This window comes from Sphaeramia orbicularis, chromosome 14 (assembly GCF_902148855.1).
Source record: "Sphaeramia orbicularis chromosome 14, fSphaOr1.1, whole genome shotgun sequence".
NCBI classification, from domain to species: Eukaryota; Metazoa; Chordata; class Actinopteri; order Kurtiformes; family Apogonidae; genus Sphaeramia; species Sphaeramia orbicularis.
Window position 1 is genome coordinate 35,996,129 of NC_043970.1, and position 23,663 is coordinate 36,019,791.

At 37.2% G+C, this 23,663-nt stretch overlaps 2 protein-coding genes across 2 annotated transcripts; one reads left to right on the forward strand and one right to left on the reverse strand.

Annotated features, from left to right (window-relative positions):
- The first annotated feature begins 1,406 nt into the window (after window positions 1-1,406).
- On the forward strand, window positions 1,407-20,068 carry micu2 (mitochondrial calcium uptake 2). The gene is made up of 12 exons (XM_030154864.1): window positions 1,407-1,649; window positions 3,923-4,052; window positions 6,587-6,618; window positions 7,305-7,380; window positions 7,532-7,579; window positions 7,839-7,921; window positions 10,304-10,363; window positions 13,799-13,890; window positions 14,234-14,405; window positions 14,530-14,638; window positions 14,729-14,886; window positions 18,475-20,068. The coding sequence occupies exons 1-12, from the start codon at window positions 1,449-1,451 to the stop codon at window positions 18,574-18,576; spliced, it is 1,263 nt and encodes a 420-aa protein (XP_030010724.1). The 5' UTR covers window positions 1,407-1,448; the 3' UTR covers window positions 18,577-20,068.
- On the reverse strand, window positions 19,514-23,472 carry LOC115433439 (interferon regulatory factor 2-binding protein 1-like). Its single transcript, XM_030154858.1, has 2 exons — window positions 21,429-23,472; window positions 19,514-20,368 (listed from the first exon to the last, which is right to left on the reverse strand). Exon 1 carries the CDS (start codon window positions 23,231-23,233, stop codon window positions 21,452-21,454), a length of 1,782 nt encoding a protein of 593 aa, XP_030010718.1. The 5' UTR covers window positions 23,234-23,472; the 3' UTR covers window positions 19,514-20,368; window positions 21,429-21,451.
- Window positions 23,473-23,663: the final 191 nt, after the last annotated feature.

Genomic DNA, 23,663 nt, shown 5'->3' on the forward strand with positions numbered 1-23,663 from the left:
GATAACTAATAACATTTCTTAACTCTCCAGTAGAACACTATTCTCCTATTTTAATTAAGAAAAATAACACACTTCACATTGTTGGAACATATTTCAAATGTTGACATTTGGTGACTGTGTGATTTTGGGTCCTTCTGTAAGTTTGGGGGTAAAATCAAATCCTGATCACTGATCTGTGTTTCTCTTTTTACCCTCTGAAGGTGGTGATGGAAGAAGTTTTCAGATCCTTTACTAAAGTAAAAGTACAGAAGTACTAATATCACACTGTGGAAATACATAACTTTGCAAGTATACGTCCTGTATTAAAATCCTGGATGCTATTACTTAAAACATTCATGAGTAGAAATATCACCACTAAAATGAAATATAAAAAGACAGTGCTCATCATGCAGTAAGATGATTCCAGTCAGTGTTTTACTAATATATTTAATATATATGTGTCATTTTCCTGCTGCATTCATGTGTATGTTACATTTTGTACATGACAGTGAGTATCATGCTGTATCTAAATATTTATTTTTGGTACTTCTGTTTTTTATTCTGTTGGCTCTTCTTTATTCTGTCCACCTGTAAACTGCAGCTGAACGGAATCCAGGAAAAATTTCCCCATGGGGACAATAAAGTATATCTTATCTTATCTTATCTTATCTTTAAAAGTCAACTTTTCATGAGCTCAGAAAAACAGACCCGTGATGCAATTAGATTTAGTCCAAGTTTAAGATTAAGAAGTAATTGAATTTTATAGTAAACTGATTTAATAATACTTAGTGTATCGGTTTATCACAAACATTCAGTAGAGACACATTAAGAGATATTTTCACTGCATGAAAAGGGGATGTAAATTCATTATCTGAAAAGAACCTACAGCTGTCAGACAAACATAGTGGAGTAAAATATAGCCTATGCCACTGAGATGAAGTGAAGGGAAGTATTAAATTGCATGAAATGGAAATATTCAAGTACCTCATACATGTACTTAGTGCAATACCTGTGAGTGGAACAAATATTTTATCATTTACCATGGTTTTTTAATGTTTTACCTTTAGACTTGTGAACTCTACTGTTTAGTAAATATTTATGATGTTTTGATTATGAATAACCATTGAATTCCACTTGCATTTTTTATTTGCATTTATTTATCTAAGGTCAAATCTGTTTAACGAACATTAATCACAAGATGAGAGGGCAGGTGTGTTTTTGTCTCGTTATATAATTCTTTTGTTTTACGTTTTACATACTTATTCTAAAATTCACTCATTGAATATATTTACTGAAGGAATAGTTCTAATTTGTGTAAACTATAATGATTTTTTTTTTTTTTAAAGGAATAAATCTAAACAATTGTTTGTTTATTGTACGTCACGTGACATGCCGTACTTCCGGTACCTGCAGACCAGTGCCTACGGAAGCCGAGAGGACCCGCCCCGATAGCGATTAGCTTCCTGATCATGTCCAACTGGGGAAGAGTCGCCGCTGTTTTGCGGAGCCTTTTGCGGAGCCCCCGCTCCGTGAGGGGGCTCCCGCTGCGTCGTGCGGTCGGACCCGGGATTCTGGGTTCAGTTTTGGGGACCGGGTTCGTCTGTTTCTACCGATACCGAGAAAACAACCGGACGCTGCCGTTCGCCGTTCACGCCGAGGAAGAACAAAAAGTGAGTAGAAAGTATCAGACAAAGTTCAGCAACAGATAAAGACACCGACACTGGCATATGTTAGGGTTTACTGTAATAACAGAGACATATTTACAAGTTTACACATCTGTGAAAAACTAACGTGAACTTTATCTCGATAGAAAGGGCGTGTGGTGACTCCGCCCCCAGCTGTCAATCAACACAAACACAACAAAACGCACATTTTACCAAGATGAAGAAAGAGAAGAAACAAGATCTTAAATACTGAAATAGAAATAAACTACTGTCGAAAGAATGGAAATGACTCCCCTTACCTTAAACGGAAAGTCAGAGTGTGCAGTTCCCCTAGATTATATTTTATTTCTATTATAATAATATTTTCCCAGGCACTAAATGAAGAATAAATAATCCCCAAATCTAAGGAAGTTTGAAACAGATGGAAAACCTTAGATCACATTCACCACAATAGGTAATTCTGCTAAGTTATGAATACATGGCGTCCCTTGCTCCTTAAAATGTGGATTTAGAAAAATAGCAGGCAGGTAATTTGTTTTGAACTTAATAGATATACTTGTTGTTCACCCGTTCCTTGGTCTTTTTGTGATCATTATTTTGGTGTGGGTTGAGGACATGTGCTAACTATAAAGTCATGCTTAATCAACACATTAACTTGAATTGGACTGATTATTCCATTTCATAATGTAATGAAAATGCCCATCCCTAGTTGAAACAGCCAGTTCTGTTATCAGACTGAACTGGTCTGATAGGATAAAGAAATGATTAACAAATATTAAGTCCAAATGTCAAAACTGAGGTCAGGAATGAACATCAAACATTGAAAATTTAGTAATGGAATAGAAAACATGCTTTAAATTCTAGATTGTGTTCAGGATGAAGAAGAAACTGCTGATGCTGGCAGATAGTATCATGTAGCATGTGTGTGATTTGTATTTTCTTCAGAGGAAATACTGCTTTAATTTCTGAGAAAATGACATAAATATCAGAAATGCCCTTTTGTCCTAATGTTGAAGAACCCTTTTTGATACTGGATCCTAATCCAGATTTGGATCTTCTAGGACTGAAATACTGCACAGACTTTATGTGAGATTTTCAAAGTCAAACCAATGATAACGTAGGTAGGTAACATACAGTAGGTATCATCTGAAGGGTGACTTATCATCATCATCTTTAGCATTTATTTGGCTGGATTTTTGGCTAAAACATTTCAATGTTTTATTTTACTTAATTTACATCATGAATTTGTTGATGTAGATCAAAGTTTTTATTATTATTATTATTATTATTATTATTATTATTATTATTATTATAGTTTTGATTATTCTGGCTTTAGATTTGTGAACTGTTTGAGTTTTTATTGAATGTTTATCATGTTTTAACCATAATGGAGAATTTAAATTTTTTTTTTTAAATTCAATTATGTTCTCATACCTATTCATACAAACATTAACAAAATATGCACTAAATCCCAAAATCACACAGGACTGGTGTGTTTGTGTCTTGTTACATCTGATTTAATCTTTTCTGTCTTTTTTTTGTTTGTTTGTTTTTGTTTTACAGAATTTCACAGAATCAGTCCATTGCTAATTTAAATTTTTTCTCCATGACATTGAAATGCCAAAATTATGACATCACATTTACAATGTGCTAAAATATACATGTTTCTCCCTTAATTTTAGTCTGTACAACATATAGCCTAGTCATCTAAGCTAAATTAAAAACATTAATAGATATGTTTGCAGAGGTGGTGATTTTCTTCCTGGTTGTCAAATAAACCCATGAAAAACAAGATTATCTGTGTGTTTTTAGATATTTTAATATTCTAAGTATTCCCCATAATTTTTAACATAAACACAAGTGTTTTGATAGAGGGGCAGAAAATATAAGATTGTTCTTCTCTCTGCTCCTTTTCATACATAATGTGGTAGATTTGCTGACATTTAAAAGCAGATTTTCTTTTTCTGTCTTTTAATTTATGAATGAAATGAATAAAGTAATATGTAAGTATCATAACATAAGATTAATACATGTTTATTTTTATATCAGACTTAAGTTTAAATGTCTTATTAATGTAGTGGAGTATAAACAACAGTATTAACCCCTTAAATATAGTGGAATTAAGCAAACGTTAAGTGGTATTGAATATATAAAGGACATTTTTTTCAAGTACAGGCTTGGGGGGGTATTTCATTACTTTCCACCGCTGATGAGCAGCAGTGATATATGTCCGGTGTGTTTATGTCGGTGTTGATTCTGTTTCGCTGCTGCCGTTTCAGGAAGCTGCGGCTCCACAGCTGTCGGCCAGAAAGATCAGATTCATCCAGTTCGCCTCAGTGATCTACGAACAGGAGCCCTACATGACCCCCAGAGACTTCCTGTACTCGGTGATGCTGGAGAAAGTTGACAGTAAGCTGCACCGGTGTCCAGTTACATCCCGCAGTGTCTGTCTGTCTGTCCTCACATACAGGATGGACGTATGAAAACATGAAATAATGTTCAGCTCAGGGAGGAAAGTCCCACAGAACAGCTGCATTCCATTTACACAAACACCCATTCCATTCTTTTTTTGGACGGTTCATCATGATACAACTGCAGCCAAACATGCAGAACATTTTTATGGTCTTTTTATGGATGGGGTCTTCTGCCCTTAAAGCCACAGGAGTCAAATTAGAGGGAAAAATCACCATAAATACATGTAAAACATGCTTGGTTTTGTATTTGAACTGTGGGGATTTTTATCCCTGATTTCAGCTCCTACAGCTTTAACCCCTACCTGTCTAAAAAACACCTGTAAAATAGTCAGATTAGGCTTTCTAGATCCTGAAAATAGTCCAGAAAAGAGTGTGGATGTCTTTTTTCGTCTCATTTGAAATATAATTATGGATTTTTTTTTTTTGTTTTTTTTTTACTGTCAAACACTGCAGCTTTAAGTGTCATGAATAAGTGGTAGACAATGATAACAAATGAGGTCTCAAAAACTGTGGTAAAATATAAAATAGGTTGGATTATGGTCACAAATACAGACAGGTGACAAATAAAAGGTCAAAGGTTGACTTGCTTTGTTAATTCAGGCCATGGATACATGTAACTGGTATTAATAGAAACTTCTGTTTTCAATAATAACATCATACATACTTGATCATTTTCAGAAAAGTTTTCATCCAGACAAACCTGCATAAATACACCATAGAGCGCCATCATGTGGTTAGGGTGAGGATAAACAAAGGTCACACGACCTTATGCATTTTTTTTCTCATTCTATGACGAGTTTTACAGGATCTACACTTTGGCCGGAGTTCTCAGAAATAATGGTTTTCAGTGACATAAGTCAGAGTTTTCAGGTGGATGAAAGGCAAAACAGCATGTGGGAAGTATCAGTTTTTCCAGATAATGTCTACATGTACACATGCCATCAGTCTCTGCATTTTACCCATTATAATACATGTTTTTAATGCTGTGGAGAGAACAAATAAACTCAACAAAGAAAAGGCTCTGGTCTGACAGAGAATCAAACCCAGAAGCTTCTAGCTGAGAGATTGAAGTACTATTATGCTACTGCGCCGCAGAAACCTCTTCTGTGAAAAGCTGTTGGAGATGAGCACTGATAGGTGACGCAGTGTTCTCATCACCATCATCAAGACACAATTTTAGCAAATGTCCTTTATCAGAATGATGTGCATTCCATGGAACAAAACCTCATTTTATGTTGGTTTTTCCTTTAATTTGTCTCCTGTTTGTTCTTCATGGTATGAACCTGAATAGTATCACTGAAGTCAAATGAATAGCAAGAACACCAAATTTTTTTTAAAAAGTAATTTTATTACTTTTATTTTCTTTTATATCTCCTCCAACATTTCCAAACTTTTTTTTTAAATTCTCTTTTTATTTGAAAAAGCAATATAAATAAACCTGTGTAAATTTCTGCAAAAGCTTTTCCAAGATGCATTTCCAGTGTTTTTGCATTTTAATAACATTTGTGTTACAAAACTATGAGGGAGGGGTAGCTTATTGTCCAGGCAATACCTCAAAATGAAAATGAATAAATAAATGAGAAATTAAAATACATGCAGGTAAAAAACATCAGATCTTACTGGCATTTCCAAACTTTTGCTCACAGATTTGGCAATATTAATGGTCCAAAATGAGATGAAACCAATTATTATATTTTTCTTTATTCAGAAACATTAAACTTTTATGGGAAGACCCCCATATCCCCAAATGTGTTCAGGAAATTTCAGGGAAATCATTTGGTGCTGATAGCTCCTCAGCCCTCTCAAACAGAGAAAACCCTGTAAAGCCAGAGATGATATTAATAGTAATTAGAAGTTAAACTTCCTGCAGAATCCTACCTATAAACTGTATTTTTAACGAGTATTGATAAACACTCGTGTACATGTTGCATTTGAACAGCTGCTCATATGGAATAAACCTGAGCGCAGCATTACACACTGACATTACAATGAACTTTAATTAAGCATCTGCAATTATATCATCTCAAAAGGCTGTAATTTAACGCTTCAGTGTGTCAGCTGATATTTTGGATTCAGTGACACTAAGAAGAGAAGTGAACTGTGTAAAACAAACAAAAAAAAAAGATCACTGCATTTTTTTTGAAGTTGCAGTATTTGAACTTTGAATTGAAAAAAAGTACACTTTTACTAATAAACTAATATTTTGCTGTTTTTCTTTATGACAAACCAAAAAGTCTCACATGACAATATTCTCAGAATTGCACTTTTTATAATAGTTATAAAAATAGTTATAAAAATATAAAGTTATTTTTAAGTGTGTTCTTGTTTATTCCTGCGTGTCAACTGTTCAAATTGTACCAATTTACTGATGGAGTAACCTCATAAATCTACATGTTCTAACAGGAAATAATAAGAATAAATTTAGTAACTTTTAGTGTTTCATTAAGTTTTCTATTTTTTTTTCAACAGGGAAACTCCAGAAAAAAACTCTAACAGAAGAGGTAAGTTTACATGTGTTATTCAGAGCTATGTTTACACACACACACACGCATATATATATATACAGGGTAGGGAAGCAAAAGTTACAATATTTTGAGGCAGGGATTGAAAGACAGTGTATGACCAATTATTTTATTGAAAGTCATGAGAATTTATTTGCCACAAGAAAATTGACATAATAGAAAATGTTTTTATTCTATGTGTCCTCCTTCTTTCTCAATAACTGCCTTCACACACTTCCTGAAACTTGCGCAAGTGTTCCTCAAATATTCGGGTGACAACTTCTCCCGTTCTTCTTTAATAGTATCTTCCAGACTTTCTCGTAATAGTTTTGCTCATACTCATTCTCTTCTTTACATTATAAACAGTCTTTATGGACACTCCAACTATTTTTGAAATCTCCTTTGGTGTGACGAGTGCATTCAGCAAATCACACACTCTGACGTTTGCTTTCCTGATTACTCATATGGGCAAAAGTTTCTGAAAAGGTAGGGATAATAGTGTTAGGTATGATTATGACATCAATATATGTTTGGTTTCAAAACAACTGACGTAGTGCCTGCTGAGAAAAAACAACTAAATGTTCATTGTAAATTTTGCTTCCCCACCCTGTATATATCAGGGGGTGTAGACATTAGATGAGTTTATGATTAGGCACTAAATGAATCCGTTTGTTTTCTTCTTTCAGGAGGTGAATAAGATGTTGGATACCGCCTCTAAAGCAAACGCTGGACATGATCTATTCAGAACTTTGGGTGATAACGGTAAGAACACGTCAGACTCTGGTTCCTTTTCTAGATCCAGATGTGACTCAGTGTCTCATTTTTATTTTTTGGGTTTGGGTTTAGTTCCTGGTCTCCTTAAATGTTTTTTCCCATAAACCCTCTTTTTAACTGGTTTCTTTGTGTCTTCTAGGTCTGATTTCCTACACAGAGTATCTGTTCCTGTTGACCATCCTGACCAGTGAGTGACCTGTAGATTTTTAATTGGTGCTCGGCCTCTTGACGTCTGTTCACACTTTGCATAAAATGTACTGAATGAATTTGCCTGTTTTTCATGTTGAATCTGTGGATGTTAAAGAATGTAGAAGGGTATGATTCTGTTTGTTGCGTCCAAGCAGTAGCTGTGACGTCTGTTTTTGTCAGACGCTGCTTTCCTCACTAACCTTGTTCGAGGTTTTCTTTGTCGCGTCCAGGAAACTGACAGTGCTTTGCTGTTTCAGAGCCTCGAACAGGATTTCACATAGCTTTCAAAATGCTAGATGTTGATGGAAATGAGCATGTCGACCAGAGAGAATTTCTGAAGGTAAGACCTCGGAGGGACAGGGGTTATAATTCAAATACTACAGTGTATTTGGTAGGGATGCACCGATCGGACTTTTTCAGCCTCGATATTAATACCCGGTCAATACAGAACCAATCAGAAATCAATCAGTATTATGTGTTTATTAATAAAGTCTGTGCCTTGGCGTGTTTCCATCCACCTGTTTTTATTTGTGTTTTCAGTTTGTCTGTAAAAAGACCAGATTGGAAATGTAAAAACGGTATTGCAATAAAGTTTTTATTCTTGGAAGAGGTGGAAAAACGAAGTGTCTTAAGAGAGATGGAAACAGCTTTAGAGAATAATTATGTGCTTTTAACATAATGGAGTATGTGAAGAGATAATAATAACAAAAACTAATAATAACGCTAATAATATTAATAATGATAATGACAATAATAATAACAACAAGTGGTACCACAATGAACCCCGCCCTTCACACATATTTCGCCAATTATAAGTAAATGGGAAGATTTTAAAAATTCATAAACAATTTGAACTTTAACCTACTGTTCCCAAAATGTAATTAGATCCAGTCTGGGTCACTGGCAGTCTAGAAAGTCAATTTGGTATGAATTCAATCACTAGTTTTGCTGCTACAGACATGTGAAATTTCGCCCATTATAAGTACAAGGGGGAAACAAGATTTAAAAAATTCATAAAAAATTTAAACTTTGACCTACTGTTTCCAAAACATAATGAGATCCATTTGGGGTCACTGGCACTCTATAAACCAAATTTGGTATGAATTCAACCAATAGTTTGGGTGCTAGAGTGTTAACAAACAAAGAAACAAACCGAACCAAAGTGATGATCATGATGATAATAATAATGATAACTCAAAATACCTGTTCATATCAGCTCTTTAGCTCAGATTGAATTCAATTGTATAAAATACTACATTGCACTGGCAAAGCTTCAAACCATGATGATGATGATGATGATGATAATTATAAAACATACATTTGCATTCTCTATACATTTTAGGAACAAAATTTAGACAGACCCATACAGACACACCAGCTGATTTAACTACTCCACTCTTTATTTTTAGCTGCCTATTTTAATTCAATTTTATTGAATTGCATGTTATTTTTGTTGTTATATTGACTCAAAAAGTCCTTTGTACTGTAAACTGGTATTATAATACAGTTGCATCTTTTAAAGTGATGTACTTCATGTTATTTTTATGATGGAAATTGAATGTTTTCCAAAACTGACTTGGATGGAAACTCGCATTTCACGTCAATAACCTAAAAAGTTAATTGTTAAAATGGAAGCCCGAGAAAGTCGTTGCTATGGAAACAATACAGCATTTGTTCTCGTGTCATTGGTCTAAATTGGCCGGTTTTCAGAACGCTGCTTTGGAAGTCATAGCTCATGTTAAATGTCTGGTGTGAACTGGTTTTCAGGTTAAACATCCCGAACGTAGAACTGAACAGACTGGCCTCATATCAGATCGGTGCATCCCTCATGTCTGGTTTTATTTAACTGAGACTCCTTGAACAGAATAAACTGTGTTTCTATTGCCGCCTTTTAATGCCGCCTCGTGTACTGACGCTCCTTTGTAAGTATGGACCTGAGGCTGCGCCACCGTGTTAAAGGTGAGGTGGAACTGGACTTGCTGCTCTCGTCTGTTCTTCTTCTGTGGTGTGTTTGCATCTGCAGACTCCGTTCATTTAGAGCCTCTTGACTTGTCTTCTGTGATGCCAGTCCAACACTTGTGTTTGATAGATCAGGTCCAGGCTGGTTTTATTTCCAACCAAATGCATGTTGGCAGCTTGTGTCATATCTACATGTCGTGACTTGATCCTCAAGAGAACGTGGACGTGCATGGATTATGATCTGCTCTGATTTCTGTTGTTACATGTTAAGAAGGACAGAACGGTGATCAGTGACATAGTTCTGTTCTTCTTCGCGTTTAGTTTTTTTTTTTTTATTTTATTGAGCATCAATGTTACATGGTGCATATACAATATACACATAGTACATAGTGTTCACATAGCAATCACAGAGGTTCCTTCAAACAATGATCATCTCTTTTTTTCTTCCCATAATTCACCCCCCACTCCTCCAAGAACATACAGGACACCAACTCAGAGAGGGAGAAAAGAAACCAAAATAAAAAAAATTTAAAAAATACTACTAATAATAGATAAAATAAAAATAAAACATACACATAGGTTCACCATTGTTATAGTATACGTTATAATTTACATGGACAAATAACTTAAGTACAAAATTACTTTTTTTTTTTTTATCATTTCGATTCATAACCATCTTTGTTTTCATTTTGTCATTATTCTTTTAATGCCAAACTTTTTTTGTATCAAATGTTAACATTTGTGTTTTCATTTGTTTCTACAGCTCAAGAAAATTATTGGGAAAAGTAAAAGAAGAGCTCTGCTACCAAAGGACAACACAGAGGTGGGTTTTTACATCCTTAATTTCTTAAAATCTCACTCCCTTAGCATTAAGAAAACATTTCAATACATGATTACTTATAAATGAATAATAAATACTAGGGCTGCAAGATATGTTTTGTCAATATAGGTAATTATCACAATTAATGTTTTTTTTTTTTTTTACTTCATTTATAAATTTTAGTGTTTTACATATCACACAATAAGCCAAAAATACCTAAAATTAACCAACATTAAAAAAAAAGAAAAACAAACACAGGGTTTATACAAAGTACTTACAGAGCCCAAAGATAGACATGAACACAAACAAACTTAAAAAAAACAAAACACAAAACTTCTTCAAACGAAGTAAAAGACACAGAAATACAAACAATAAGGCTATTAGTGTCACAGTTCAATGTCCACCAAAACATGCCAATCACGAAAGAGTAGGTGTTTATTAGGGGTCATCTAAAGTTTTTGGTGCTCCAAGATGGGCCTCCATATACTGTAAAATGGATGTGAGTTTCCCCACACCACATATCTCAAACTTTCAATGAGTAAGTGACAGTTGAATAAAACGGATTGCTATATTTGTAAGGCCAGCACATTTCAGAAACAAATAAAATAGCAAAAACTTCATCCGGTGTCAGAAAACGCCTGAGTAAAGATATGAATATATATACAAGTAAAGATATGAAAAAACTATAGACTTTTATTCCAGTGTAAACAAATTAAAGGCTAAAACAAAAGTATAAAATAAGTAATTGTAGCCACTAAAAATTATCATCATATCAGATAAAAATTATATAAATAATAGTGAAATAATAAATAAATACGATATGATATAACGGGTAATGGTTATCATTATGTTTTAATGTGCAGCCGATGCAGATTTTATTATCAATAAAATGATAAACTGGTTCTAAAATCACATACAGATTTATGCAAAAGTCCTAATCTAACATTCTCTCTTGGTTTAGTAAAGTTCTAATATGTATTCTCAGTCTCTGTATTAAGATAAAATCTGGATATATGATGAAAATGACATTTGACTGATATCTTTATTTCGATCATGTAAATGGCAATTTAAAAACATAAATGCAAATAAATGATAATCAAGAGAATGAGAACAAAACAAAACGTTAACTTAAAACTGCAGTGTCTTAAACCTCAAAATTTACATGAGCGAAAAAGGAGTAGGAAGAAGTCTAAACTTATCTAATCCTACCCCTTCAAACCTTTCCATACTTTTTTTTTCACATTGTTATTGAAGTGTATACAACAGAATTGAAGGTACATACAAATACCAGAGCACACTGATGTTAACATTAACCATGTTTGTAAACACCATTATGTTTAGATTTGCATATTTTTTTTTAGGAACAAATGACAATGAAACTCAACAAACAATACAATGAAAAAAATACGAAGACATACAGGGTGGGGAAGCAAAATTTACAATGAACATTTAGTTGTTTTTTCTCAGCAGGCACTACATCAATTGTTTTGAAACCAAACATATATTGATGTCATAATCATACCTAACACTATTATCCATACCTTTTCAGAAACTTTTGCCCATATGAGTAATCAGGAAAGCAAACGTCAAAGAGTGTGTGATTTGCTGAATGCACTCGTCACACCAAAGGAGATTTCAAAAATAGTTGGAGTGTCCATAAAGACTGTTTATAATGGAAAGAAGAGAATGACTATGAGCAAAACTATTATGAGAAAGTCTGGAAGAGGAGGAAGCAACAAAAAACGTACCAAAGCTTTTATTAAAGCTCTCAAATCCAAAATCCTAAAGGATCCAACCAAATCCATGAGAAAAATGGCAATTGAACTTGAGGTAGACAACAAGACCGTTAGAAATGCAGTAAAATATGATTTGAAGTTAAAATCTTATACAAGAACACCAAAACACTTGTTGACAACAGCTATGAAGGAAAGGAGATTGGAAAGGTGCAAGAAAATTATTACATGGTTCAAGAAAAAGTCCTCCATTGTAACGATCTTTTCAGATGAAAAGATCTTCACTGTCGATGCTGTTCTGAACCGCAGAAATGACAGATTTATCGCAAAATCGAAAGCTGAGGTTAAGGGGACATTCAGAACAAAACATCCTGCTCAAGTTATGGCTTTTGGTGTTGTGGCTTCTGATGGAAAGAAAATACCTATAAAATTCTACAAAGCTGATGAAAAAAAATCAATGTTAATACTTACTACAAGACTCTGAGATACCAGGTATTGGCATGGCTTAAAGCAAACTACCCAGATGGAACTTATGTATGGACACAGGATGTTGCTCCAGCCCACACAGCTAGAAAAACACAAGATTTCTGCAAATCCAACTTTAGCAATTTTTGGGAATTGTGTTTATGGCCACCTTCTAGCCCAGATCTAAACCCTCTGGATTATGCTATTTGGGGCGTTTTAGAACATGCTACCAACAGAACATCACACAGCAATGTCGACTTTCTTAAAGATACTATTAAAGAAGAATGGGAGAAGTTGTCACCCGAATATTTGAGGAACACTTGCGCAAGTTTCAGGAAGCGTGTGAAGGCAGTTATTGAGAAAGAAGGAGGACACATAGAATAAAAACATTTTCTATTATGTCAATTTTCTTGTGGCAAATAAATTCTCATGATTTTCAATAAACTAATTGGTCATACACTGTCTTTCAATCCCTGCCTCAAAATATTGTAAATTTTGCTTCCCCACCCTGTAGTCTGTATAAAATAATTAAGCTGGTGACATAAACATAAGAAAAAATAAATAAATAAATAAAAAAGGGGAAGGGAATTACATTGTGTCAAAAAAAATCCATAAAGGGTTGCCATTTATTGTAGAATTTGTCCAGCCAATCCTAATTCGCACTCCCAAAACCTTTCCATACTTACTGAAAACAACACTGTCCCAAATTTATTGGCAATTTTGAAACATGCACATTTAATCACTCATCCATATCACAACACATTCACTACACCCTGAAAAATTGATATCCAAATATGTAAAGTACGTACAGCAGGAAAAACAAAAAAACAGCTTCTATAAACCATAGTGGTTTTATTTAATGTGACTTCCCTTTGTATTTAACATGTCTTTAACCCTTTTGTTCAGACAATATGAGGTTTATGGCATTCATTTTCTGTTGTTTTATACCAGGTTTCATTCAACACACGTCAGATGTTTCTACATGTTTGTTCTGCTTCTTGTCATGGGGTCAGAGGTCACACTAAATAGTGACTTTAACCTTTAGAACCCATTTAGTTCAGTTTTTTGTGTATGAAGAGTGAGATGATCCCTGTGTACATATCTCCTGTATTTTCTTGTTGTATGTGGGGGAAAAAAAGAAGAAAGACCCTGCAAAAATCACAAAGATAAAAGTGGAATCAACCTTTTGCACAGTTTTAATTAATGCCAGTTAATAGGTGAATAAATATTAATGTTTCAGACAGAAGACAGTGACGGTGTGAACACGACTCTACAGGCCTATTTCTTCGGTAGAAACGGAGAAAATAAACTGCAGTATCAGGAGTTCCGAAGGTAAAGAAAAGGCCAACACTCCTATCATGACCTCACTTTCTACAGGACAAATCCCAGGCTACGTTGTGCATTTATTTAGGCCATATCGTCAAACTAAGCGGAAAGTTGGAGATTTATGAGTAAAATGCTAAGTCTAATGATGACTGATATTTTTGATGATCTGATGTAAATCTTATGGATCAGTGTGAGCATTTGACACCCAAACATCTGGACAGACATCTCTAAATAAGTCATTATTGTGGAGTATTTTATGTATTAGACTTGTGTTTTGCATTTGTCTCTCCTCCAGGGGGATTCATGGTCCCCAAGAGACATTACTGAGAACATTAACTGTGTCCTTCAGGTTCATGGAGGACCTGCAGGCTGAGGTCCAGGAGATGGAGTTCCTGCAGTTTTCCAAAGGTATGGACACCATGCGACGAGAGGATTTCGCTGAGTGGCTGCTTCACTATACCAACGAAGAAGACAATGAAATCTACTGGGAGAACATGAGGAAGAAGATCCCAGCAGGAGAGGTTCAAACCCCAGCCCTCAACATGATGTTCTTCTCCTTCTCCTGCTTCTCCTCCTCCTTCTTCTCCTTTTTCCTTTTCTTCTTTTTAAAAGTGAGCCTGAGTGCTGTTTTTTTTTTTCTCGTAGAGCATCACATTTGATGAGTTCAAAGTCTTCTGCCTCTTCACCAACAACCTGGAGGATTTTGCTTTTTCAATGAAGATGGTGACTGAGGCGAACCGTCCTGTTGGAATGGGTACGACCACGTTCTGGATCAGAGTACACCAACATTTAGACTGTGTAGACACTCTCTGATGTGGGATGTATTTCCTCATTCTGAGCGCAGCCCAGTTTAAGCGAGCAGTGAAGATCGCCACCGGCCATGATCTGTCGGAGAGCGTCCTCGACACGGTCTTCAAACTCTTCGACATGGACGGAGACAACTGTCTGAGCCACAAGGAGTTCATCGGTGTGATGACAGACAGAGTCCTACGTGGACTCAAGGTGAGTCCACTTGGATCTTCAGATTTTTTTGTGGTTCTAACTCCACCTCTGACACCTCATGAAGACGACCACTAGTTAAATGGAGAATATTTCCTCACATTGGATTAAATTATGCTGTTGGTAGTTTTATTAAAATTAGTTGAAGCCAGTTGTTATTAAATGTGTAAATAGAATGAAGTGGAATTACAGGTAAAATGAACTAGTTTTTGTTTTCCCCTCAATGTTTCATGGGGAGTCATCAACTGCATTTATCCAAATGGCAGAATTTTTATAAGACACAGAATTGGAATGTAAGACAAAGATTAATTATGATATTCTCCACATACAGGGTTCATACAGGTGCTTGAAATCTTTGAAAAGGCTTGAATTTCAATGTTATGTTTTCAAGATCTGGAAAGTGCTTGAATTTTAGTTGAAATAAATACATTTTACACAGGGGCAGCCATGGCTCAGATGGTAGAGTGGGTCGTCCAATAACCAAAGGGTTGGCAGTTCAAATCCCGCTCTGTCCCAGTCATGTGCTGTTGTGTCCTTGGGCAAGACACTTCAGTGTTATGAATGTTCGGTGGTGGTCGGAGGGGCCATAGGCGCAGATTGGCAGCCACGCCTCTGTCAGTCTTCCCAGGGCAGCTGTGGATACAAATGTAGTTTACCACCATGAGAGGGGTAATGTGAGAGCGAATGAATAATGGATCCACTGTGCGCTTTGAGTATGCGTTCATAGAAAAACATTATATAAATCTAATCCAATATTATTATTTTGAAAAATAAAACTTTACATCAAAAAAGACAATTTCCAGGTGTTCTCAGGTGTTCCAGGCACAATTCTATCTTAATCTTTGTCTCGGTGTGAGTGTGTCTGAAGAACGCCAAGTGGTGTCGGGTTTTTTTTTTTTTTTTTTTGGATAAAACTTTGTGTCCTCTTTTAATTTCTAAAACATTATTTTAGATGCTTCTAGCATAAGACCAATAAAAAGTGAAAAATTAATCATGAGTATTGCTGAAGATATGTATTTTTTAAGTTGTGTGCTGGAAAATTTTGAAAATGACCCTTAAAGTGTTTGAGAGGTGCTTGAATTCAACCTTGAAAAATGGGTACGAACCCTGCAAATAACAACTGTCAGTCAAGTCATACAAATAAAGACTGGAAAATGCTCACCACTACAGAATATTATAAACTAGATACAGAACAAATGCAAAACAAGTATGTAAAATACGACAGATGAAGTATGAAGGTGAAATGATTCCTGTTGACAGTAAAATGATACAGCCTGTAGAGTCTCACTACTGTAACACTGGAGGATCATAGACCATCTGGAAAAACCTTCTAAAGCCACAAAACATCCAACAAAATACAATCATTTTAATCAACTCAAATGGAAAAGGCTACCATAGAAATTTCTAGCGCACACCACCATCAGACACACCCAACTATAATCAAAACTACATAAAGTACACTGTTACAGGTAACAGTGTACTTTGGAAAGTACACACACACCTGGTCAAAGGGGGATACTGATGTGTGTAAATAGGAATAGAAACAGGAATGTCTGAAAATGAAATTATTCTAAATTTATGGGCAGTAGTGGGCTCAGTCTATTCCCCCGGTAACTGCCTCAGACGCAATAGAAACTTAAAAAGCAAACATTCCAGAATGTCCATTTTCAGAAGACATAGTAAAGTGGAGCCACTGCAACACTGGTGACATTAGATAGGACCTGAAAAAAAACCTTCTCAACAACCTGAAAACATTCACACAGGATTTAGTAATGCATTAGAAAAGGTCTAAGACCATTTAGAAATATTCTAAAATTTGGACGAAAATGTCTATTTTCGGACCACATTACTTGTACACTACTGGAGGACAATGGAGACCACCTAGAAAAATCTTCTACTGTAAATAACCTGAAAACACCTCACAGAGTGTTTATTCCGGCATTAGAAAGGTCTGAGACCATTTAGAAAGTTTTTTAAATTTTTGACCAAAATGTCCATTTTTAGATGACATAGGTTAGTCTTACTAATGCACCATAAGAGGACATTGGAGACCACCTGGAAAAACTTTTAAAAACATCTGTAACATCTGTGAGAGGTTTAAATAAAGCCTCAGGAATGGTATGAGACACCAAGTAAAACCTTTTTAACCTTTATAAATGTCCATTTTCAGACAACATTGTATAGCACTACTGGAGGACATCAGAGACCACCTGCAAAAACCTTCTTACCAACCTGAAAACACTTCAGAGGGTTTATTCCTGCATTAGAAAGGCTCTGAGACCATTTAGAAAAGTTTTCAAAATTCTGACCAAAATGTCCATTTTCAGATGACATAGATTAGTCTTACTAATGCACCACGGGACAGTTTTATGAATGATATTCATTTGTCTATTACCCTGCCCCCTGAAGGGGAGGCAAGGGGTATTGTTTTTATTAGTTTACCGGCCGACAGGCCGTAAGCTGTTGTCGTCATGTGGCGTCCGGTGGCGGCGGCGTCTGTCGTCGTCATCTGTCGTCCGTTACAAAACTTTCAATCGTCTTCGTCTCCGAAACTACAATTCCGATTGACTTCAAACTTGGTATACAGCTTCTTTATGATGATGTCAACTCTAGGTATTGAAATTATTTCCATCCGGATCCGATTCTGGATTTGGTGCGACTTTGACAAATTTTCCCATTATAAAAGATAGGAAGTGGATTGATACAATAAATCAGTAAGTATCAATGATATCAAGTTGGAATTTGAATATTTTACAGATCTGATTGGAATATGACCAAAACATGGGCTATTTCTGTAATATAATAAATACATATAACTGGGCGATAATAAATGGCATTTGGATACATTTCCCAAAGCTTTTAATTTGGCCGGCAAGCTACAGGGCCATTGGTCCTATTTTTAATTCTGTTTGTTTAACTCTCTAGCAGCAAAAGTATTGCTTGAATTAATACCAAACTGGGTTTACAGATTGCCAGTGACCCAGAATAAATGTGATTACATTAAGGGAAAAGTAGGTCAAAGTTCCAATTTTTTATTAGGTTTTAAAATCTTTTTTCTTTTCCCAAAAAATTTCAAATGTCTATAAAAACATCAATTTTGTTTCAATTTGCTTTGAACTTGGCACATATATATAGAGGCACTTGACATGATGACATCAGCTGGATCCATACCAAAATAAGCTACAATATGTGTGAGGGGTGGGGTTTGTTGTGCCTGGCACCACTTGTTCAATGTTAGTTTATTTGATCTTACTACACAAAATTAGTCAATTGTGTCAATTCCCAAAAAATAAAACTAATAAAAAAAAAAAAAAAACAAATTGAAAGAATAAATAAATCAAATAAAAATGACAGAACTTTAACTCTCGCTGTGTATTCATCTGGACAGTTTGATATTTTGTGTTTGTCTTGGATAAAATGTGACATTTCATATTTTCAGAGTAGATCATGAATATGTCTATCTCCATCTCATGTCTGGTATTTTTCAGAGGTAAAAGTTGAGTACTGTCGTTAATTCTCACCTTCTGTGTCCCACCTCGTCTGATTTCTTCCCACTTCATCTGAATCTGATGTGAATGTGTCTTGGTGCAGGTCCAGCCTCAGACCGGCATCTCTGGATACTGGAAATGTGTGAAACGGGAGACCCTGAAGGGGGCACAAGAGGCCCTGGGAGAGAGCCGCTGCCCCATCTAAACCAGCACTGTGATGGACCTGGTCCAGGTCCACTGCTCATCTTGGGGTTTTACAGGCTAATGGGTAACGTGAAGAGTGATTTCAATAAAGCACATAAAGAATCACAGGATTGACACCACTTGATGTGCAGATGACGTTTACACTTTTACACGTGTTGACATTTATTTAAACACTATGGGTTTGGCTTTTATTTTTTTCTTTTTACTCAGAACCACTTTTTAATCGTGTTCTCTCCTGTGTAGTGTGGTTATAAACTGTGGTCTGATGGATTTTCTGTGGCTTTTTAACACGTTGGATGTTTTTTCTTGTTTAATCATTGATAACAGGTCCCACTGTCAAGAAACCAATTAAATCACTTTTTAGGGGAAGCAAACTGGAGTAAAATGAATTAATTCCATGTTTTGAGTTTCCTTGCAGACAAAACTCAGGGTTGAAAACTTATGAAGATGGGAAACGATACAAACATTACTAAATTAAATTTTTGCAGATTTAGTCTTTTTAAAATCAGGATAAAATGGAAAACCTAGGACTAAATAGTAAAGCAAAAATCAACATTAAATCCACATTTTTTGGCTGCTATTGTTGTCTTTGTTGAGTTTGAATCCCTGAGTTTTGTCTGTAAGGAAATTTGCAAAATAAAGCAAAAAAAAGCTTAAAATGTTGAGTCTGAGATGACTGTTATTAAAATATGAATTATGCATCTTTGCCTAATTTCAGATCTGTATGATTACAATCCTTTAATAAACAGCTCATTCATTCAATTGGTTTCATTTAAAATGACAGTGAAAGTTTACAATTAGAGACAAAATGTTCCTGTTTAACTTTTATACAATAATTAAAGTCCATTTCTGTTTTTGTCTGTAAAAACATGTGGGAGCCCTGTCTTTGTGAAAGAATCTGAAATATATCGAACTGTAGCCAAAGAATAAAGCGCCTGTAATAATAGAACTATTTTTGTCGTTTATTATAGAGCTGACCAAGTACGATCACATGAGTATGTGGGTTAACCATTGAAGATTGTGGTGCTAATTATTTTACCATACATATAATTCAAAAAGTAAATAGACAAAGCAAGCTTACATCTGTGATAGATGAACAAATTAGTGACTGATGCCAAGGTTATCAGTGAATACAGCGTACACAGCTACAAGACATAAAATTACACTGAGCATGAAGCCATCTTTGGTCTTCTCATCACTATAAACAAATACATAGAAATTTGTATTGTATCAAAAATAGAAATTACATAGCCATATTGAAAGTAAATTCACATTTTTGACATACGATAAGGGAAATACCTAAGAGACATACTGTGGGGTTACATTTCCAAATCCTTGGCTTTAAGGACCCAATGGTTTTGCCACATTTTGGACATTCATTAGTTTGTCAAGGAGATACACGATTCTCAAACCATCTATGAACATCAGTGTCATCCATCTGCATCGAACATTACGCAAAGTATATAATAGTAACACAAACGAATGAAAGAAAAAAAACAGATTGTCATTGTTTAAAGAAGCGTGTGCTTTCGATCCTGGACTTGTGAATGGACGCCTGGTGAAAGGCCTCTGCAGCTCTGCTCAGGACAGATTCAACATTCAGCCGTGACGTAACATTCCCACCTGCGTCAGGTGAGCTGTGTCCCTCGGATGAGTGGGTCTGGGGGCTTTGTGTCTTTGTTAAGTGTTTGTGGAGCTGTTCTCTCAAGGGTTCAGAGTTTGTCTGGTCTCGGAGGCTCACAGTCGACCTCCGCTTCAGATCATAGGGAAGTGCTTTCAAAGTGTTTGATCCACTGTGGAAACAAGAAACACACATTTTACACAAAACAGACACACAAACAGGAGGATTTAAGCATCTGGGTTTACATGGTTAAATACACATCTTTTGGGTTAATTTTGTTCGCATTCTCAGCTAAAACACTTCAAAACATTTTAAAGTGGTATTGTTTTACTATATTTTACACGTTTATTTTAGTACTGAACAAATTTTGTCATTCTAATGGTTTGTAATATGCCTCCTCTACATTTGTTTGGTTTGTATCCTACTGAAAACCAAACCATTTACATCATTTTTGTTGCGATGACTATGATCTAAAATTGTTATTTTTATCCTGATTTATCTACCGTCTGTTATTTTGTCTTGTTTTGTATTTTACAGCATCTTCATCTTCTTTAAATCTTTTATGAATAAAACTATAACAGTCTGGTTTCTCCAACTTTAACTCAGGACCTAAAAAATTAGTCTGCGCACTAGAAATAATGTCTTAACCCCTATGACAATTACTGACCTCAACTGCTATGAATAACAGGACGTACTTCTTTTAGGCGTGGATATAAAATTATCTTTAAACTTAAAAGTAACAAGTAATTAAATGGAAAATGAAATGGCCAGATACATTTACAATGTGCATCACTAAAATAGGTTAAATAACATTCGTAAACTAAAATCAAAGTGGATCATGACAAATATGTTAACAAGAATAAGTGGGAAAGCAGCTAACCAGTGAAAATATTGTTCTAGTGTTAATATTTATTATTACATCACTATGTTTGTGTGTTTTAGACGCGGAATTATATTTATTATTTGCTCCATCTTTTGGGTTTTATTGTTCAGTGTTTCGTTTCTTTCCAGATTTTTTTGACAGAAATGTCACAGTTTTACAGGTTGAAATTTTGTCAGAGGTTATTTGGGTCTTGGATTGTTGCATTCCCACTATTTTCTGATATTTTATCTAGGAATTTATTGAATAGACAAATACTAATTATGACAGTAAACACTGACTGTTCAGTCTTTTTGTGGTTTTTGTGACTGGTCTTGTCCTGTTTGTTGTTCTTAAGCTGCTGGATTCTTACCATTCATCAACAGGATGGAGCCGTCAAGGATCGTTCTCTTTTTTTACTGTCACGTCTCCGTCTCCGGCCAGGATCGTCGAGATCTCTCCCTGCATGAAGGCCCAAGGCACGGTGGATCCAGCCAGGGGGCAGCGGTCTCCGCTGGGGCAGTAGACCTCCCCCCCCTGGCCTTGGCTGCGGATGAACCCTCGGGTGCAGGGGAAGCAGAACTTGTGGTGAGGGACAGAAGGACACTGGACGAAGTGAGTGTCTTCCAGACGCTCTCGACACAGGGTGCAGCAGAGCAGGGTTCCCTGGGCGCCGCTCGTCGACTCTCCACCACTAGTGTTGCTGCTTGGCCCCCCAGCAACAGAGCCCTGCCCCATGGCAGCCTGGGACACTGAGGTGGAGGCGGTGGAGGGGCTGCTGCTAGGGGGGCGCCCGGCTGTGGAGGAGTGGGCTGTGGACATGCTGGGGCTGTCTCTGGCCATCTGGCTGGAGCTCAGGCTGTCTGCAACACCCATGAGCGCAGAGATGGGCGACGGCTGGCTGTGTAAACGAGGAGGCCCCTCCTGAGGAGCTGCCATGGCAGGAAGGGGCTCCATGCCTGGGTACACACCACGGGGCCACGGCTCCCTCCCTGTGTGATCTGGTCTCCCTTCGCTCTCCCCATTCTCAGAGCCTGGAGAAGCCTTGCGGCGACGAGTCGTGCTCTTTGCTGATACAGGACGGCCAGCGGCAGCCATGGCATGTACTGGATCTGGCTGGGGGAGAACCTCTGGGATCGGAGGCTCTTTGAACAGACGCACCCCGTCATTCAGCAACTCAGACAGCCCACGCCAGTCTCCGGTGCCTTGCCGCTTCTCGTATTCCACATAACGTAGCCCAGAGTTCACAGCTTTACCTGCATCTTTGGCTGAATCGCGGAACATCTGCCTGACCAGCTCTGGAACTCCTGAGAAGATCATCCCAGAACCACAGGGGTACTCCACAAACACCTTCAGCTCAAACTCTGGAGTTGTACTGGCATCGAAGGCCAGGACTCGGCCCATCAGATTATGGTCTTTCCTGAAGCGCACATTAAAGGGGACACAGCTGCTGAGGGCTACAAGTACATCCCTGACTGCCTTGGGACGGTTTGGCCAGCCTTCAACACGACTACGAGCAATCTCATTTAGTTCAGCCATGACTTCATTGTTCCTCCACACTGCAGGATCTATACCCACCAGAGTAGAGGTGCTGGCTCCCACGCCCAGGGACACTGCTTGTCTTCTACCAGCATCACCCATCATGGGACCAGCTGAGACCGCAATAGGTGTGGCCCCAGCTCTGGAGCCTGATAGTGGGGCTAAGAGCCCATGAGGGGCCGCTACCAACCCCTGGGCTATCAAAGCATGGGATATGGTCCCGTGCAGATTGGGGACCGCTCCTGCCATCGCCCGCCGAGTATTCGGACTCTGACGGCTCCCCTCCGACAAGGCCACATCTTCAGCTCTGTGTAGGCCGTTGGGGAGACGAGAAGAGACCCCATACTCACCCCTCCCCCTGTCGATGCGCTCTCCATGCTGCCGCCCCGCTTCAATGGGCCCGGCCGAGCTGGGTTTGCTCTGCTGAGGACCGGGGGACCTGCCGTCTAAAACGCCGTGGGTGCTCTTCAGCTGCCGGGCCGTTTCGATGAGGAGCTCTATTCGGTCCGCTCCGTCGTAGTTGACACATCCCCGGCACACGGCTTCGCTGAACTCCCATAGCATGGCCCAGGGCATCTTGGGCAGATCGCAGAGGTAGCACCACTGCCGTCTAGAGGAAGACTGCGAGGCGGAGGACATGTTGTTTACAGGCCCGAGACCAAACTTTCTTCGGAGGCCTACACGCTCGAGTCTACGTTTATCCGCGATTCTTCAACACTTGGACACAACCCGCCACATGCCGCAGCTTTTACGACGAGAATGTAATCAAAACTACACTCGAAACGCGACTGTTGACGACAGCATTGGAAAGTTAGCGACGTCTTCTTTTTCGGTTTGTTCGTGTCGGTCTGTGTAGAAGGAAGTAAAATGTTATAAGACACCGGAAACACCTACGCGGCTGGCGCGCAGGGCACTGTGGGAAATGTAGTTGTCATAATCAACGAAATTTATACGAACATGGAGGACAAAGGGGAAACAAGGTTTAAGATTTTAAGACTGGAACAAGGCATATTCACATACTGATGTTTTTACTTTTCTTGTGTGACATTAAAGAATAAAGTCTATAAGG